At 35.7% G+C, this 20856-nt stretch overlaps 2 protein-coding genes across 2 annotated transcripts in view; one reads left to right on the forward strand and one right to left on the reverse strand.

Annotated features, from left to right (window-relative positions):
- The window catches only part of qless (decaprenyl diphosphate synthase subunit 1 qless), a 126174-nt gene extending 125729 nt beyond the window's left edge, over positions 1 to 445 (reverse strand). Inside the window, exon 1 of the mRNA XM_069825722.1 lies at positions 159 to 445. Coding sequence (XP_069681823.1) covers positions 159 to 350 — 192 coding nt within the window. The 5' untranslated portion in view covers positions 351 to 445. The remainder of the gene's footprint in view (positions 1 to 158) is intronic.
- On the forward strand, positions 59 to 11592 carry mRpL32 (mitochondrial ribosomal protein L32). Its single transcript, XM_069825723.1, has 5 exons — positions 59 to 78; positions 759 to 912; positions 1026 to 1268; positions 4745 to 4887; positions 11372 to 11592. Exons 2-5 carry the CDS (start codon positions 822 to 824, stop codon positions 11489 to 11491), a joined length of 597 nt encoding a protein of 198 aa, XP_069681824.1. The 5' UTR covers positions 59 to 78; positions 759 to 821; the 3' UTR covers positions 11492 to 11592.
- The last annotated feature ends 9264 nt before the right edge of the window (positions 11593 to 20856 follow it).

Raw genomic sequence — 20856 nt, forward strand, 5'->3', positions numbered from 1 at the left:
AGCAAAAGGCAGTACTGAACTCGCCCCCTTTTGGAAAGCTTCCATTATCAGAGGGATCACGTAATGTTCGATCTAATGGTACAGCAGCTTGAAGACAAGTATAGAGATGCTGGATAAGTTTCACTTTCAATTGGGTACTATAATTGCCTATCACTAACCTGGCAACTTTGTACGAGGGTCCTTGTGACTGGCTGAACATCAAAGTGTTTGATTCTCACACAGGTTGATGCTTTTCTCCTGGCTTGTATACTATGTCCAAGTTGACACCACTTCTCCACACGAGCACATAGTCTACCTGACCCTATACACGCCATAGTCCAGACTGTTGTGAGACAATGGTCTCCCAACATAACCGCGTTTCGAGAGTGAAACTCCGGCACCCTAATAGCCGTACTATTTTATTTATAGGCTTAGCAGAGAGTACGTTCCACTGTTACCAACACACCAATACACTCACTCAATTGCGCTAAACATTCGGCGTTCAAAATGGGTTTATTTTTACTTTTACATGAATAGCCTACAACGTTCCAATATCGTCAATTAAGTTTTAATAAGTTATGTATGACTGAACAACGATATAACCTGTACAAAATATGTTAAACTTTCAAATCTTTTATACACACGAAAAGAATACACATAACATAAATATATTTAACGTCACTCAATTTTGTAAATTTTTATGATCAGCATTTTATATCTATGTTCAATCACCATTATTACGGAAATCAAATTTTTCTTTTTTATTTCACATTTTGTAGATTTGTTTTGGGACTATGGACTATGCAATGTTGGCTATGCTGTAACAGCTGATATATAGTAAAATGGCTGAGGTGTTTGCATGGCGTGTGGGTCAAGCATTGAAAAGAATAGAAAATGCTTTTGCAGTATTGTTGGGACAACGTTTTCCACCATGTAAGCACTTGTTTATATGAAGTATTGGATTCCCAAAGTATTATAGGTGTATAGAGAGTGTGACAAGTATGGGTAGTAAATTTTGGAAATGACGATCTTAACCTCATTTACAGATAATCCATGTATTGTGGTGGAAGTAACTGATAGGATCAAGTCAGTACCAAGAATTTTTTCTCCTAATGAACTTATTGATGATGGATTCCTTTGGGCAGTTCCTCGTAGCAGACGCACTGTTGAGAAAAGATTAAATAGAAAATTCGGATATCCCCAGTACTTTTTCAAACTGCTGCTCCCGAAAAAGAATCTCCTCGTTTGCAACACATGTGGCCATCATTACGAATCTGGACATCTGTGTCGTAAGTATTACTCAGACACCACAAATCGGATAAATTTCAGAACACGGATTCCTTCCTTTCCCTCTTCAAAATTCCAACCTTGTGCACACAAAATAAATTATTGGCACTGAAATGTGCCTCTTCTTAAGCATGATGATGCGCATTCGACAAACGCAGACAAATCTGCTCTTTCTAGTATTTTAAGCTATAAATTGTCAGTGAGGAATCCGTATACTGAAATTTTCCCCCGGGTTCGATCCTGGTGTATCCCCGAATTATAACTTGTATTGGGCAAACCCGTGGTCAGGTAACATAGGGATTTTGGGAACATTTCAGTATACGGATTCCTCACCGACAATTATAGCTTAAAATACTAGAAAAAGCAGATTTGTCTGCGTTTGTCGAATGCGCATCATCATGCTTAAGAAAAGGCACATTTCAGTGCTAATAATTTATTTTGTGTGCACAAGGTTGGAATTTTGAAGTAAGAGGGAAAGGAAGGAATTCGTGTTCTGAAATTTATCCCAATTTTTAATCTGAAAAATTAAGGAGTGTTTATTAAAAATACAAAATGGCTGTTTACTCAAAATAGATTCAGACGACTTTTTTTTGTCACTTATCTATGGTAAAGTGATAAATGAAATGCTTTACTTTAGACAGTCTGTTTGCAAACTCATCATTTTTGTAGAAAAAATTATTATTTTGGTTATATAAGTAACTTATGGCACCCAGGAAAAAGTTCTTCAGATAAAATATAGAACTTTGTGTTGATGTTAGTGTAACTGTGACCTAAGCTTATAAAGTTAAATTTCAAAGAATCTTATAACAAATATTACCTTAAAATCAGTCTCACTTGGCTAAGAATTGACAGCCCCTAAAGGAATTTTACTGGTTATTCTCGTCGGAGATTGTGTTTCAGCTTCGTAATTCATTCACATGAAAACTTAAGTACTTGTAATCCTTAGCATAGAAATAGCCAGACTGCTTTCACCTGCCATTGTAAGCAAACTACAAAATCGATCACGAAATTTGTTATGTCGAATATTAGAGAAAATAGCGAAATTTTACTATTATTGGAAAACTATCACATAGGGTCTGACATGTAACTGAAATTTAATATGTGTGTGTATCTAATGCCTACCCACTTCACTTGCGTGATTTGGGTTCTGCATATTGCGGATAGATGGCATGACCATGACCCATTTTCAAGTTGCACACCACTTCGGGGGCCACGTTATGCATGATGTGTATCTGAGAAGAGTTATGTCGTATGCTAAGGTGAAAGTATGTGTAAGTGTAGTGTAGGGAATGCGTGAGGATGATGAAGATGAAGGTGAGGAAGGGCGAAGGTGAACCTGGTGCCAGCACCCTAGATCATACAGTAGCATGCAAATTAATCCGAACACGACATATTTTTACATTTTCTGTCATTGTTGGCCTCACAGCTGCTCATACCGCTTTAATTGACATCTATAGTACATATAATTCCATTGTTGAAGGTCTGTCGTTATTATTTTTTTTTATAATATGTGACATTTTGCCTGTCGTTTTGTACTTATAAGCATTCCTGTGTACATTCTGTCGTCTTCACAAATGGATACAACTCCATGAAAACGGTCTAAAATTATAACATTAGCAGAGCATTCTTCTATGACACAGAGGCAAATTGCTGCAGAATGTCACATCGGTTTGGCTACTGTTAATTCGATCATAAAATGATACAGGGAGACTGGATCCATCACACCCCAGAAAAAAGGAAACTGTGGCTGGAAAAGGAAGACTTCACCTGCAGATGATCATTTAATTGTCAGGAAAAGTAAATTAAATCCTAGGCTAACTGCTGTCGACTTAACCCGCGAGTTAATGGCTACCACTGGGGCGAATATTCACGTCACAACAGTGCTGCGTAGGCTTTTGGAAGCTGGACGAAGGGCTCGTAAGCCTATTAAGAAGCAACTGCTAACCCCTGTTATGTGCAAACAACGCTTAATGTGGGCAAAATTACATCAACACTGGACAGTGAATGACTGGAAGAATGTACTTTTTTCCGATGAGTCTCATTTCGAGGTCCACGGCCACCGTGTTTCTTACGTACGGAAAGGATCCGAAAAAGTAACAGCAGCTCATCTCCAACAAGCACTCAAATATCCCCCTAAAGTAATGTTTTGGGGTTGTTTTACACATGAAGGGCCTGGAGCATTAATACCTATCAAGGGAATGATGAATTCTGACAAATATATTCACTTATTGGAAACCAAAATCGTACCCCAGCTGCAAAAATTATTTCCGGATGGCAGAGGTGTGTTCCAACAAGACCTGGCACCATGCCATACGTCTCGAAAAACTACAGAATTCTTCAACAAGAAGAATAGTCAGGTGCTCCCCTGGCCAGGCAACTCACCCGACATCAACCCCATTGAGAACTTGTGGTCAATTTGCAAAAGAAGAATGCAAAAAATGGATTGTTCTACAAAGGAGAAGATGATTTCTGCCCTCATTGGTGTATGGTTTCGCGATGAAGAAATGAAGTATATTTGTGGGAAATTAGTGGAATCCATGCCAAATCGTCTCAGAGCTGTTATTAGGAACAAGGGAGGCCACGTAGATTACTGAGGTATGTCTTAGATCCTTTTTTTATCCCGTTTGAGTGTTTTTGCATAAGTAATTACGTTGTTCAGATTAATTTGCACGCTACTGTATATGTAACAGATAGGTCGGCCTTATAGGCTTTGACGTTAACAACTTTTGTCAGGTTTACTGCGCTACCATCTAGTTGTTACATAAGGAGTCACGTCATAATTCCCATTTGAATTACATTAGCGACTGTACTGCCATCTCATGTTCGTTTACGGCGGAAGGGTGGCGATCCTGGCGGTTGTTCTCTTCAAAGTGCTGCTGATTTTAACATAGCGATGAGTTATCTGTTACATATATGATTTAGGCCGGCACATAGCCTACCCCTTTAAAATAACCCCAAGGGAACCTCCAGACTTAACATCCCCATATGACAGACAAATCACTATCACCAGTGACATATGCCTTCTCTTCATATGCACTGTGTAGAGATTTGGAATTTAACCCAGGCAATTGGTGCACAATTTAGTGATTAGAAGTTGTGCATTGCCATCTCTCTTAGTCCTGAGGTGGAAATTTTTCATGAAAATTTCTGACCCCATCAGGAATCGAACCTGAGCCGGCTAGTGTGGAGGCAGACGCACTACCACAGAGCTAACTCAGCAGACTGAAATTTAATGTAATTAACAGGTGATGCAATCTTATTTGAAAGTGAATTTTAAAACCAAAACCTAACAGTACAGTTATTGTGTGATACAAAGTTAACACAAGCACAAGTAGTCAGTCAGAATTTTGAATTTGGTGTATGTTTCACTCATTGTTTTAGACAAAAATAATGTAAAAATTAACTGATATTTGGCACGTTAAATGTAGTAGATTTGTAGTCCCTACAACGTTAATTCTCATTGTTTTTCCTTTCATAGCACACTGTTATGCCAGGGTCCAAGCTGAGACTGAGGCTATGCAATCAGCAATCCAAGAGGAGTTGGGACTGAACCCAGTTGAGAATGAAGTAGTGGTCTTATATCAAGGAGAAAAAGAGAAGCAACCTGCTGAAGTATGGAAGGTAAAAGCACTGTATGGTTGGTTAATTGATTGGTCGGCCAGGGACTATTAACATCAATTGAGGACATCTGAAAGATTTAATTATAATTACGCAAAGAAAGTGTAATCATTAACAGGATAAATTTCAGTAAAGTTACCCAAAGAAAAAATTTAAGACAATGCAAAAACACGTACATTAACCGTAAACATCATGATTTGACCAGAGAGGAAACTATAAAAAATACACAAACAATATACATATCAGAAATTAAATGATATGCGTTCGGAATAAAAGGGAACATTCAAAATGTAAACACTCAAAATAGATACTCCATTCACTTCCAAATTCATAAAAATACAGGTATGAATAACCTATCAAATACCTGCACATGTTTAATTTAACTGATGAGCGACGTAAAATTCAACCCACTGTGCTCATCTCTCTGCATTATGTAAACATTTCTGTCTCTAAGAGTTAGCTGGCCTTATGCTCATAAATTGCGTGGAAGCAGGGTATTTAATATACACAACTACCGAGGACTAGTGTAGAATAAACTAGTATGAAAGTGTTGACTTTACTCTGTAATCGTTACTTCATGTCTTCGTTATTTTCTATAACTGATACAGTTGAGTAACTGCTACTAAGTAACTGCTGCATCATTTCTCGACCATCACTAACCAGGGCTAAGTAGACTAAAAATAGATGCTCAACCAAATACAATGCATTGCTGTTGTGTCTTATACAGAATGAGTGTATTACCTTTGAAACGTGAGTGCAGCATGATTTCACGGACTGAGAAGCATATTGTCCCGGTCAGCTATCAACAAAATTTGCAGCACAAGAGTGGCTGTCTAATAAAATGCTACTAATTTTAATTTTTTAAAAAGTCATGTACTTACCCATGTCATGTAAGAAGATACTGGGATTTTCATTTTCCGCAAATTTCTTATGTATTAATGTAGTAAGTGGAACCAAGCATTGTCTGACAACAAAATGAGATTAGAATCAATTTCTCTGCCATGCACTTTACTCAAAAATCCATTACAAAATCTGCTCTTAAGTAATGAAGCACCTGGCTAAAGTATTTGTACTACGGTAATTTTATGTAGTTTTATCTCAAGTAGCTTTGCAGCCTCTAATACGGAATTGTAACAAATACCCATTTACTAAGAAAGATGCTGAAAACTTTTAGGTGAATTTTTCAGTTGGTGCCCAGTGTCACCCATAGTTTCTTCTGTGAGCGCTGTACATAATCTTTTTTGTTCTTATCTTGAACGTTTTCCCATTTCACGAAATTTATTAACAAAATTATGAATCATAGTAAGACCACAGTCTAGTATATATAGTCACGAAGCTCAATACGTAGGGAATATGCATCCATAGATAATTGCTAACCACTAGGATCGCTACTATCGCCTCATCACAGACAATGCGAAATTGTACTGGCACAGTCTATTGTTCCTAGTACCCTCACAACTCAAGCTTCGTGACTGTATATACTAGACTGTGGTAAGACTGGGAACTTGAGTACCTGAGAATTTATCTTAAAATAATCACCTGGCAGCACGAGCAGGTTCAGTACAAACATATGAATCATAAATGAACTCTCTTTGAGGAATAGAAAAATTGGGCCTATTATTTTCCATTTCACCTTCTCTTTCCTGACAGAATGTAAATGATCACCAACAAACATATGCTTTTAGTATTCACTCTCGTAAGAGACTGCTACCGGTACCTCACCATACTACAGATCCCATTAGGCAGAACTCCTCTCCATCTGAAATGTCGACCAATGCCAAGCTAACCTTCCATTGGAGTTTCACCATGATCATGTTTCACAGAAAACCCGCTCACCCAGTACTACTACTGTTGTCATCATTTTCACTTCTTACTTTCAGGATAACATATGTTATTAGTGTGGCAACATTGTTATAGAGAACATTCTGGTCAGAGCCATGCTTTTCAGTAAGAACACATCCATTTACTCTGCGAAACCATGTGAAATGCATAAAATTGCAGTCGAAGTGAAGTCTGGTTCTGCAATTAATTTTCCTGCCTGTTCAGAACAACCCTTACTTTGGAACAGAATGTTTTGATCATCTGTTCTTTTCCAAAACTATTCCATTTGAGGAACTCCTCATTAAGACGTTAGGTACAACTTAAAGCAGTAAAATTTTTGCAAATATTCAACATTTTTTTCGTCCATTATTATATCTTGTACAATAATGAAAATTGGTATATGTAAAACACTGTCCTTCTGCTATATGAAAAAAATATTTTTACGATTTAAAAAACATTATATATATATTTTTTTTTGTTTTCAAAATTCAAAATGTGTAGTTCACTGTGCAGTGATGAAGCGTTTCCCTCATAACTCAAGACATAAACTTGTTACTGGTAACTTTTTCATGTTCTAGCTCTTTTATTTTATTGCTGAAACTCATATTTACAATATCATGCTCTTTGAATTACATTCCTTAATAAATTTTTTTTTTTTTTGTGTTAGAAGAAAATACTGATATTTGACCATTTTGTAAAATGAATTTATTTTTTATCAGACAATATATCAAAGATAGAGAAGTGATCTTGCATCATATTGTAGATATGACATTCATTAATACACACAAAAAATTTCATCACAGAATGTTGGATAGTTTTTGAGTTATGTGGAAAACGCTTCATCACTGCACAGTGAACTGAATTTTGGAAAAAAAAAAAAAATGTGAATAATTTTTTAAATCGTAAAAATATTTTTTTCGTATAGCTGAAGGACAGTGTTTTACACATACTAATTTTCATTATTGTACAAGTTACAGTAATAGAGGAAAGAAATGTTGAATATTTCCAAAATTTTGCTGCTGTAAGCTGTACCTAACCCCTTAAATCTTCCCCACCTCTGTTTATAACTACATTTCATCAGGTCCATTTTAAATTCGCAACTCTCCATTAAACGTTTTCCCTACCGTCTATTTCCCATATACACACTCAGAGAAATGCTCATTGACAGATATTTACAGTCTCTTTGAGCCTAATGTGTTCTGTTTCCATATTTTGCTCATAAATAAGTCTAAGACTAACATTGCTACATTGCATTTCATTGATAAAAATGGGCTAGGTCTAGGTTTGGGTTCAATCTGTGATTGATATTTATTTTACATTTTGTATTACAAAAGTACCATTGTGCTGAATTAAAATAGCCATAAGTTTATGAGCTTAGTGAATACAAACACTAGTAAAAGCCTTAAATCGCACACTATAATGAATATTCTAGAGCAAAGGGGTCTTATTCCAAGCTATGAGTATTAATGCTAGGCCCTGCATAAATACAAACAAATGCATAATAAATAGCAGAGCCACTGTCTGCTCGAACACATTGTGACTGCTTATACTGCCTGCTCATAAGTCCATTTTAACTATGCTAATAGAGTATTTCCAAATTCCAATGATAGGTGCAGCACCAACCAGTTCGTTTGTAAGTCTGGTTCAGACTATAAAAAGACGTTATTCTACCTACTTTGTGTCAGTGTGACATATTGAAGTGTGTTACAAATAATAAACATAAAAAACTTGTGTCAGAAACTCTTGTTATAAATTCCTGAAACCTCTACTTTGTAATATAGGGAAGTTCCAAACAGAAAAAGTTTTCTTTCGGTTTTCTTGTTCAGAGAAACCCCTTTCTCGGAAAGTATTCAAGCTGTAAGTTCCTGGGACACTACTTCATTTTTTATTGAAATGCCTAGTTGCAAAAATCTCTATCTGAAAAGTTCATACATATTTTTTTGTATACCACCAAAAACTGATAGCATATGAATAGATCATGGTCTCCTGCAGTTTTTTAAGAACAAAAATAATTAATTAACCTTACAAGTTCCAAAAATTGTCTTTCTAGTAGTTAATTTGCAATTTTAGTTTGAAAACTGTTTTTAATTCTGTCGCATAGGGGCTTTTATAACTGAGCAACTCATTGGCTTTCATATTTTAAATATTGTTCGTGCATATCAAGTTGTAGCCTATTTCCTTTTGTTTCAAGAGCAAAGAATATATAATGGATTAACAAAGCTATTAGAGTCGCGAAACAAAGTAATATTTTAATCATATAATACAAACTTCATCCTCTGACTGAGGTTTTGGTTTATATGTACATCATTTATCAGGCAGTTCATCTCACTTGACATATGTGACAGAGGAAGAACTTGTTTGTATGCATCTGAAGTCTGATTAGTGTAATATGTAGCTAGTCGGTGATGTATGCAATGGAAGGGGAAAGAAACTGGCCACTCTACCCCATTATCTCCTGGCCTAGTTGCCTCATAAGTGGTGCCTTGTTGGTATCATTTGTGAGGTTCAGACCTGTCTTCGGACAATTGAATAAACAAACAAACAATACAAACATAAAGCATAAGATCTATATCCACAAGTGACTTCAGAGGCTGTTAGGAGCTACCATCTAGCAGCAATTTTTTTCTATTCATGTTACATGTTTGGCCATTGAATGTGTAGGCAGTATAAGCAGCCATCGGATGCCTGTATGCATTCGAGCAAATGGTGAGCAGGGCTGCACAAATTGACCAAAGAAGCCAGGTGGAAAATAACTTTACATTTTACTTGCTTCCCTATATAGTGCAACCCGGTTGAATCTCATTGCCTTCAACAGATTACCAGTACCTATTTGTTTCTCTTAATATGTTTGTATCCTCCTGTTTAAAAACCAATGTTCTACTAATCCTATTGGTTCGAAATATTCAAGTCTTAGATCATTCATGTTAATCATCAATGAATGATTCATGTTGTTTGTAATAAACAAGATCTGAATATATTTTTCAGTAGAATCATAACACTAAATCCCCTTTCACATGATGCTGTTGATGTTGGTAACACTACAGCAATGTTAATGTGTTTACTTAACAAAGGATATCTTTAACCTATGGAGACAACTTTATCAAGAAATTTATGAAGTGGCATCTTCTGTCCAATTACTTTGAATTCATACCATTCACCTATTTCAACATTTCTTTTCCCTTTTTTACAAATCAATTTTATCTTAAAGTAAGTAACCAAGATTTTTATGTTTTTGTCACTGATACCTGTAAAAAGTTAGGAAATTATTTTTTTATACACTTCATAATAATTAGTGCTGGTAATGTTAAAAAGATTGAAATAAATAAATATTATATTGTACTAATAACAGAATGGAATTTTAACAACCACAAATGGAACATTTTAGGTGCCAGATTAATTTTTTATCCCCAAGGTTCATTGTCCAGCCTTGATAAATAGTACAGTAAAAAGAGGGGAAAATATGAAGAAGAAAAAAAAAGTAAAATAAAATGCTTCCTTGCTCCCTGTTATCATTCATATCTAAAATTAAGCATTCAAATGGCCAGCATTCATTACGTTATGTTTGCTTGTAAAGAGAACAGTCTGGACCTGTAAAAATTTCATTTTTTTTTAAAGAAAAGTCAGTTAAGGCTGGTGAACACTTGAAACAGCTTTACTTCAGGATTAGGAATGATGAAGAATTTTTTTCTCCTGGTTATATCTTTTCCCGATTTTCAATTTATTTTTAAGTTTGTATTTCTTTAGCAGATATAGAGAACAGTATACTTTTGTAACAAAAAATAAATAAATATATAAATCTGTGCTTCAGTGGCTGACCATGACAATAACTTTGAAAAATATTGGAGTGCAAGAGGTCAAATGACTTTATTGTCAAACGCCTGGCATTAGAAAACAACAACAACATATTTTTGTGGAAAAGTTTGTAAAATTTCTGCTGCCCCAGTGCCTATCATAATAGAGTGGTAAAGAATCCACAAAAGGATAAGTAATATCCGTATTTTTAGTGGAACTGGTAGGTTTCAGTGTTACTTTGCCCTTAATTCAGACTAATTTATTAAAATTAGTCTCTTGGAGGTGATGTTTGATCAGTAAAAAATGTGTTAATGGATTAAGAACTTCTATAGACAAAAAGTTATAGTGGTAAGATGTGCACTTATACAACTTAGGCCATGAGCATTAGTTAATAATAGTTGGTCAATACGTTTATAGGGCCAACCGTAGGAATTATGATCCCACAAAAACATTTGTCAAGCCCCTTCATCTTAGCCAGTATTTTAATATATTGAAATTATATAATTTAAATACAGTACTAAGACAACAAGATAAGAAAATTTTATTACAATTTTCTCAAAAAGAAGGAAATACCGGTAACCCTTCAGTAGTAGCCTACTTCTTAAAACTTGTTGAAAACATATACTATTTCAGTATGGTAATATGTGATTTAACAGAATTCTTCTTTCATGTAAAAAAAAAGTTTTGTGAATATTTTATGTTTTCCTCTCTCTCAAAAATTTATAAAAAATGGGTCGGCCCCACCCTTTAGAATGGATCCGTCCCCCCTCCTCCCCATGCGAGACCCTAATGTTCATTGCATTTAAGTTTGTGTAAATATATATTAAATGACATCTTGTTCTTGTTTTATTGTTATGAGCTATTCTTATTATAGGGTAAGCGCATTGTAGAAATGAAGAAGGAAAGACCATCGTGGTTCAGCAAGAACTTGCTGCAGAAAACAACACTTCAACCATCTAGTAGTGGAGATGTCAAGCCCACAGAACTAGCATAAGCTTGTTCAGCTGTAGTTATCAAAGCTGTAATCTCTTTCTTTGTATTATAAAACATAACTGTAACAAAAGTGCAATAAAATTTTTGGTTTTATTGTGACAATTCGTTCTTTCTTTTACTATTCTTATGGACAATTGTAGTAAATCGCAACATACACTTCACTGAAATACAGATGTGTTTCTGTTTGCTGGTATTGTTACAAAATATGAATTTGTGTCCTATTGTGATTTTAAACAGACTGGCAATTTCCATGGAACTTGGTAACAAAGTCTTTTGAAGTAATACCTTCCATAAACCATCCATTATGGTGAAAATTTCGATTTCATGTGTGTATGAAACAACTTCATTAATGCATAAACTAGTGATATTCTATAAATGGTACAGTACAATTTATACAGATAACATGATTCAAATGTGGTTGTGTTATTTCTTATCCAATGTTATTTGATTTGCTACGTATGAGAAACTTTTTACAACTATTGGTGTTTTATGAACACATGAATTTGTACATATTAATCTACTATGGTAGTATGTGCTAATGATGAATAAGTATAATTTATTCTGTTCTTAAATATAACATACTTTAGAAAAAAAAAGTAAAGTCTCATTTTATAAATCTATGGATCAACAATTGGCTCTCTTCCAACAAAGGAAAAATTTTACAGTCTGTACAAAAGAAACCAAATGACCTGGAAATATACAAAAACTTGCCCAGACATGTTCAAACATTTTTAACAAGAGCCAGAACAGGTCACATTGTCACACAATTGTACCTACACCGATTTCGCATTTCTGATAATTCTACTTGTCTGTGGTGTAATAATCATGATGAAGATCTGGAACACATTCTTCTATACTGTCCATCCATAAACCACAAAAGAAATAAATTAAAATCATCAGTACCAGTTGCAGAAGACATAGCCCTGCAGTATATATTGACTACGCCCCAACTCTGGCTACTAGCAACAGGCATCTATAATGAACACCGATCAAAATACCCCTCATTTCTCGTGAAAAACAACTGAATAGACTACAGTGGACTATAGTGGACTTTATGTTGCCAGCAAACAGCTGGATACATTAAGAAGATTGATTGATTAAATATAACATATACTTAAATCGTCTATTAATCTTATACCTACTTATGATAGTTCAAAAAATCCATCCAAATCATTTGTAGCTTAATGGTATGTAAATTTTACATACATGTACGTATGTATTTCACTGTCAGAATAATACAGCCTATGTTAATAAGTAAAATGGTAGTTCATGAGAATAATTATAAAAATAGAAAATCACTCAGTTATATATATATATATATATATATATATACACACATACACATACACACACACATACACATATATACACACACATACATACATACTCTCTTACTAAAGTAAATACAGTGAAAAAAATTATCATCAAAAGTAATATGGAATAATTAATTAACATTTCCAAAATTCAAGTTCATAATGGAAATTAAACAGTCTCTGCATTTGAGGAAAAAAAAATATTCCTTGCACATTTCCTTTTTATTTGTTACAACTTCTTTAGGGTTGCCTGGAATGGATTTGACCACCTGTTCTAGCGTGTTCAGAACTGAATTTTTTTTTCCCCCCCATTCTCTTGTTATACCCTACTTTAAGTCTACGTGATTAGAAATCGAATGTTTTTTTTTTATCCAGTTTAACCTATAAATATGACATTTGAGTCTGGTCATTGAGTTGATATCCTTCTAAAAAGTTAATCCTCATCCACCCATATGGAACCAGAAGAACTGGACAATCCCCACTGAGAAGGTTGAAAGAGGTTCAAGAAGTCCTTAAATCTGCAGGTGTTACAGAAAGAAAAGAGATATATGTATGTTTAGTCAGCAATCCGAAGACTGGTTGGAACCTCATAAATGGTACCAATAAGGCATCACTAATGAGGCAATTAAGCAACGAGATAAAGGGGTAGGATGGCCAGTTCCTTTCTCCCTCCATTGCAAACATCGCTGACTAGTAACATATTTCACTAATCAAACTTGAGAGTATGCAACAATTGTTCTTCCTCTGACACATAACATCAAGTGAAATGTTTTGCCTGATAATAGACATATCAGGCAGGACCTCAATCAGAGGTAAGAAAGAGATGAATGAAGGAAAATCATCTGAGCAGTCAATGAGCTGGAAATAGGCTGAATAACTAGAAGAAGTATAATACAGTTGATGTTTTCATTACTTTTGGGCAGTTGTAAATGTCATTCCTGTGAATATTTTGGGTTATTATCTATAGCAATGTCACAAGAGGTCTGAGATTTGCCGATAAATCCACGAGCGAAGGCAACAATTATTATGAAGAAGTGTCATTTTCTTTAGCTACAATGGATATGGAATTGGATGTAGATGTGGAAATAGGATTTCGAAATTTTGTCGATTTCTTAATCTTCCTTATTTTCTTAAAAAAAGTTGGCAACCGTACTTATTGATCACAGTGTAAAAATTTGAGACAGACATTATAAATTTTGGTTAGATGTATTAACGCCCATTTGGGCAGTCATTTAAGGGCTAAAGAGAAAATACCATCGGGACTAGAAGTTTTATGGAGTGGTAATGTTTTTATGATGTCCTTGACTTCTTTTGGTGAAGTATTTGGAATTTGTTTTACTGGAGTTTGTTGAAGATATAGGTTTACTTCATCTGTTTTGTTTTTTATTGAAAGCTGGATCAGAATTATCATGATTAGGTTGGAATCCCCAGTAAAGGGAGTTTGCAAAGGTTTCTGCTTTGCATTGTTCATTATACACCACCTGATGTTCTGCATTTTCTAAAGGTGTGTTTTTAATTTGGGTGGATTTGTCTAATTAATTACTTGTGATTTTTCAGAATTCTTTTCACTTGGTTGAAATACTTCAACTTTATCTGCAAAAGAGTTAATTTTCTTTAAGTTTCTGTTTTCGTAGTATGGCTCTTCGATACCAGTAGTAGGCCCTTTTCGCATGTGGATTTCGACCCTCTTGGCATTGGGCAACACCTACAGGTTTAGCATCCTGAACAGTCGTACAGACTATAGTCGATTGTAAATAACTTCTAGCCATGGTTCCATGACTGGAGGATCAAGATCAATGTAGATACATGTCAGGCCAAACTCTTCATTAAGAATGAGGCTCAAAGACATATCACCACCTCCCACACTTTTCGGCCAACCAATGCCATGGATGCTACAAATTAACATATCCCTTCTTCATAAAGCTAAGGGACTGATAATTCGACTCTATCTGATTCTGACAGCTTTAACTCCAGACAACCAGGGTATAGGACTTACCATGCATAAAATCCTCCTTTGCTCTGTCATAACCTACATCACGCCTGCTTGGTTGTTCGCAGCAGTGCCCCATCTCTGTAAGTTTCAAGTTATCCAGAGCCAGGTGATTCGAATCATTACCCATCTCCTCCGAGTCACCTCAAGAGAGAAGTTCAATAGTGAGCTAAATTTACCAACCATGGACGAATTCATTGCTCGACTTGCTTGACAGCTCTTGCCAACCCCAACCTGCTCATAATATTTGGTCTTGGCTGGTATGAGCCTAGGGAACGGAAGAGGCACCAGCTGGGTCAACTAGCTATACTCTTGAGGCAGAAGGATAGGGAGGCCGGCATCATCCCTAAGTGTAGGTAGATGATCACTCATCTAGTAAAACCACTTGAATACCGCAACCATTGCTGAAATAACCTTGTTCTCAGCTCGGGCTATTACAATAACACCACCCTTCCCAAATATTGCCCTCAGAATTGATCGAGCCATAATTTTATAGCCTCAACAAAGAGCCTATTGACTAGTCTCTTAAATTGAAACAACTCATTCTGCTTGTGGTTTTTCCGTGGTTTTCCTAAGGCGCTAAGACAAATGTCAGAATGAGCCCTAAAGAAATGGGCTACGGATTTATATCCTCTCCACGAAATTTTCTGCATTTTCTCAAATTTATTTCACATTCGGTACATGGGCGAGTTTACTCGAGTGCCATTTGCAATGTGAAAGGACTCAGTGTCTTTCAGTGTGCAGGTTTTGTAGATCTTCCGGCGTTCCTTGTCCTGATGTTCTGTCATGCTTCTCTCCTCTCTTTTTATGTGGAAGCAATTAGGTTACGTCCATTTTCGCTTTTCTTCAAAATTCTCTAGAGTTCCTTCAGTGGAACAGCGAAACTTGTAGTGAGACAAGTGGCCAACAGGCTTGGAGCTCATATATTCAGTTTTTCTCAGTCTCGAACTCTTTTGCAAAGACATGTTTTCGCGTATCTTTTAATGTTTCTCCTTCCATCTTCCCTTCATTCATTCATTTACCATTAAATTAAGCTTTCATGTCAGAACGTTAAAATTTTCTTCTCTTGTGTCTCAAACACAGACATTCCTAGTCAAAGTAATATCCGCGAAGTGTAGAATAAAGAAAACTAAAATGTTTAGGCCTACATTCTAATATATCTAAACAAATGTTTGTATTACATTAATGAAAGCTTATCCACATACATAGGCCTACTACGAGATCTACTACTTGGGAGATGTGTGAGTAGTTTTAACCAGTGCTTTTTTTTTTTTTCGAGAGAGAAAAGGGTGGTGGAACCCTGTGTAAAATTTATTGGAGTAGACTAAGGTCTGATAACAGCCCAGTGCACCGGGAATTCAAAACCAAAATGGTGTTAAATTAATTAAAAATCATGTTAAAAACATAATTAACCCTTATTTACTCGTATTTTCTCATATTAATGCACCTTTCAGAAGGAATACAAAGTAATTAAGTCGATTGGCTCAGTTTATGTTAAAGAAGTAATAAATTGGACTGCAACTGGTACCCAAAATATTGGAAGATTTTCCAAAGCATAGCCATTTCTTCAGTATCTTTATCTTTCCTGTTACGCTCTTTCCTTGCGACTGTTGCAGCATGACGGCCTTTTAGCAATCAAAATTTTACACAGTTGTCAGGGTTAAGTTAGCAAAGGAGCCCAATTCTAATTAGAAGCAGATTCCTCAAGGTGTTAACTAGCAGGAACGATTTCAGTGGAAGGACAGTGAAGTTAAATAGGGAGAAGCCTCACAATATATTGGCGGCGCGAAATTCGAATATTTCTCGGGTCTCTTACGGAAAATATGACAAGAAAATATATGTAGGCTGCATCGGAGAGACAGTCGCAAGTTTTATGCATGAATGCGTCGCTGATAGAATTGCTGTTAAGGTAAACGTCAGCAGTGACAACATGTCTTCTTTCCAGATACTCTGAAAATTTGATATATTTTTGCTGTGCTGGTACTCTTGGGAGTAGTCATCTTGTATGCATTAGGAGTGCATATGTTGGTTCTATAGTAATCATCGTGCTCTATCATTAACCATTGCTTATATTATACGCTTGCTCTCATTTGCTCTGCATATGCCTCGACGTGAATTTTCTCGCTTCATTCATCTTCACTCACAAATTTTTAAATTTAATTTGTGAACTGCTGATTGTTGCACAATTATTGAGATTCTAGCCTAGTTCGCTTCTAATCGTTTTAAAGCACTGCACAGTGCAAATTACACTACCTCGGCTACCGCGCGTTCCGCCAATTCATGCATCAAATTCTCTCCTTCCGCGTATCGCTAGATGATGTCATCCGATCGAACTCAAGGTCACGTTGGATACATTTATCCTTCATCTGTCGATCGTCGTTTGCTTCATTGGGAATGTCATGTAGTTTAGAAATTATAGGCGCTACAAAACTGGATTGAAAATGTGTATGTCGTTTTTCTGGAATAACACCCTAGTACTAGACCGAACTTATAGACCTATAGACATATTCATGTCAGAAAGGTGCCGAAACGGTGTTCCTGCGCGTTCCATCAGAAGAAAAGCACTAGTTTTAACCATTTCTGAGAAAAGGAGATAAAAATTTATAAAAATATTAAATAAAAAAAATGAAAATTTCTTATTTGGCATTTAAAATTAATGGAGGTGCGACCTGTTTCAAAAATAGTTTTAGAGTCTAAAAATATTTGCAATAATAGAAACCGTCCACACCTGTGGAATAACGGTTAGCGCATCTGACCGCGAAACCAGGTGGACTGGATTCGAATCCCGGCCGGGGCAAGTTACCTGGTTGAGGTTTTTCCGGGGTTTTCCCTCAACCCAGTATGAGCAAATGCTGGGTAACTATCGGTGCTGGACCAAGGACTCATTTCACCGGCATTATCACTTTCATCTCATTCAGACGCTAAATAGGCCCTAACCTCATATGTTGATACAGCGTCGTAAAATAACCTACTAAGAAAATAAGACAAACCCACATATCTTTAATCTAGAAAAAGTTCTGAATTTTTTTATGATCAGAAACCGAAAATATGATTTTTAATAGTCTATACCTACTACCTATCCAGTTCTCTTCTAAGAAAGTAGACTGATAAAGGCGGTAGAAAAATTAAATTCGCAGAAGAAAATGTAGATCTGGTAACACAGACAGGATTGTGTTACACTCAGAACACTGTCAATGTCTATATGTATATACCTTCATGGCTTCTAGTCTTTAGCAAACTTTCTCACGGTCACAGGGCTTTCTGCACCAACATACACATGCATGCGTGTGTGCGTGCGTGCGCTGACCAATGAACATGTTCTGTGTCTGTCTGCTGTCACTGTATTTGGTGGTGTTACCTATTAAAATTGTTTTGTATGTAAACTGTTTCCTTTCTATTGAGTTTATAACTTTCCAGTTATACAACGTACGCATTATTACACCATTACGGTGATAGAAAGTAAGTGAATAACTCAAAAATGGCATGAACAGACGAAGTTTGAATTTAGACTTATAGAAACTGTAGTCGAATTATTCATAGGTAGTATCTCGTAAGCTTGTGTCTACCGTAACCGTATGTTCGTTTTTGTGGTATGGAAATGAGAATATTATGATCGAAGATATGACCATCATTATCATCAGACAATATCATCACTAGCATTATCAATACAGAACCCAGCCGTAACTAGTCTTTAACTTGAAAACTTCTCAGCAAGAAAAGCCGGTTCGATTTTCGTTATATCATATGATAATCGTGACAGAATTTATCCGAGTTCACCGTTCTCTGTTACCTTTGTCTACTTCTGTAGTAAGTTAAAAGTTGGCTTCTGTAACTTTCACAAGAGCAGAACTAATTCAGTCCCCATTTAACAGAACAGTTTGGGATTGCGAGTTCGAAAATTGGGAAGGATTTGGAGGCGATCGTCATCTATTGTAAGTTGCTATTCCAGAATTTACGTGGATATGAAGACTATATAACACTCAGGCGGCCACCTGCGTGGCTCAGTCGATGAAGACGCTTGCCTGCCGGTCTGAAGTTGCGCTCGAGCGCGGGTTCGATCCCCGCTTAGGCTATCTAGTTGGGTTTTTTCCGAGGGTTTTCCCAACCGTAAGGTAAATTCCAGGTAATCTATGGCGAATCCTCGGCCTCATCTCGCTATCATCAATCTCATCGACGTTAAATAACCTAGTAGTTGATACAGCGTCGTTAAATAACCAACTAAAAAAAAACTTCAGACAGTGTTCGAACGTCGGGCCTCCAGGCAATGGGAATGTGATACTGACAATTTTTTTTCGTCTGAAACCGAGATTAACAACGCATACTTTTCAGTTTTCGCTCACATCAACCTGAAAACTTTGGTTTTGATCACTTTTATAATTTTCTGCTTCCGTGAGAAGGGCATGGTTATGTCCAACAAGTGTGACCACAATCATCTCAAGTTGCCTACATCTTTATGTACTACCTGGACAGTGAAAATATAAAATTTGGTGAGTAACTGACACAGTAAGTTTATTAGTTACACAGGCTTAATTAGTACTTAGTAGTTAGGCCTAATTAGTTACTATCCAATGTTACAAGAAACATTTTAGAAAAAAATTCCTTTTAAGATTATTGCAATAATAATAATAATAATAATAATAATAATAATAATAATAATATGTGTAGCCTATGTCTCGTCACCAATCCGAAGACTGGTTAGAACCTCAAAAGAGACACCAAGAAGGCATCACTCATGAGGTAGGCTGAGTTGAGAGAGATAATGGAATAGGTAGGGTGGCCAGTTCCTTTCCAATAACAAATAAGCTCACCTTTTGTTTGCCAATGTCACGTTTAATTTAAACAAAGAAAATGCTTGTAAGGAAGTGCTTTAGTACGGAGAGAAGGATCACATCACAGACAGCTTCGACTGTGAGGGTACGCAGTAAAACAAATTAATTAATACACAATATTTAAATACACTTAACGGTTCTTATCTTATCACAATAGCGTCAGCTTTAGATTAAAAATCGATATTTTATCAGCATTGTGACATTGCATCAATCCGCTGTAACAATTAGTTTTTAAAGTAATTGTCTTTCTAGCCTATGTAGGCCTAATAATTACAAGTACAAATAATCATTTTTTATATCGTTTGTCTTTTGCAAAATCGTGTATGGTATCTTAATAACGCAGTAGTTGTATTAACTAAACTGGTAAAATATATTATTTTTAAGGTCCTTGTTGCGAGGCCATTTTCGTCCTTGAATTCGTTACATGGGGGTTATGATTTATATAGGCCTATAGCATCCGAGGCCTGCCGTCTTCGATAATTCAGATAAGGTAAAAATTTAGAAATTGTTACATTGTTTTTATTAATTAGCTATAAATTCTTTGTGATAATCACATCGTGAGAATAATTATTTTCTGAATACGCTAAACCTATAGACTTACGTGTGTTGAATTCGACCGCGCCAAACTACGTAATTCAGAAATACACCCATTACCATAACACAGTAGTTAGGCATGTTTAAATTACTGTTATATTTCTAAAAACTTGTACGTAATGCCAATAGTAAAATTATAATTGTTTTGTAAAATTGTATTTTGTAGAACAGTAGGCTTATTTTTATACGATAAGAAAATATCATAAGTTCGGAATTAACAGTTAAAAAATTAATTTCCGATTTCCATTCGCGTTATTTTGTGAACCCCGTTGTGCTGCTAGTTTCCTCTGTATTTCGTTGGCGGTCGTTTCGCCGCTGAGTTTGTTTAAGTAGGTAGTGTTTTTTATAGCGCCCGAGACCTGCTGTCTTCAGTAATTTAGATAAGGTAAAAATTTAGGAATTATTGTATATTGTCGTTATTAATTAGCTAAATACATTCTTTGTGGTATAATTATACAGGCTTAAAATCACATTGTAAGAAATATTTTCTGAATATACAGTATGTAGCTATCTAGGTAGCGTACGTTTAATTTGCGTAATATCAAGTAGTTACGAGAGTCTAAATTCCTGATAAAGTTCTAAAATTTTTACGTAACGCTAATTATAACTGTTTTGAAATTGTATTTTGGAAAACTGTGTT

The sequence above is a fragment of the Periplaneta americana genome, chromosome 5 (assembly GCF_040183065.1).
Source record: "Periplaneta americana isolate PAMFEO1 chromosome 5, P.americana_PAMFEO1_priV1, whole genome shotgun sequence".
NCBI lineage: Eukaryota > Metazoa > Arthropoda > Insecta > Blattodea > Blattidae > Periplaneta > Periplaneta americana.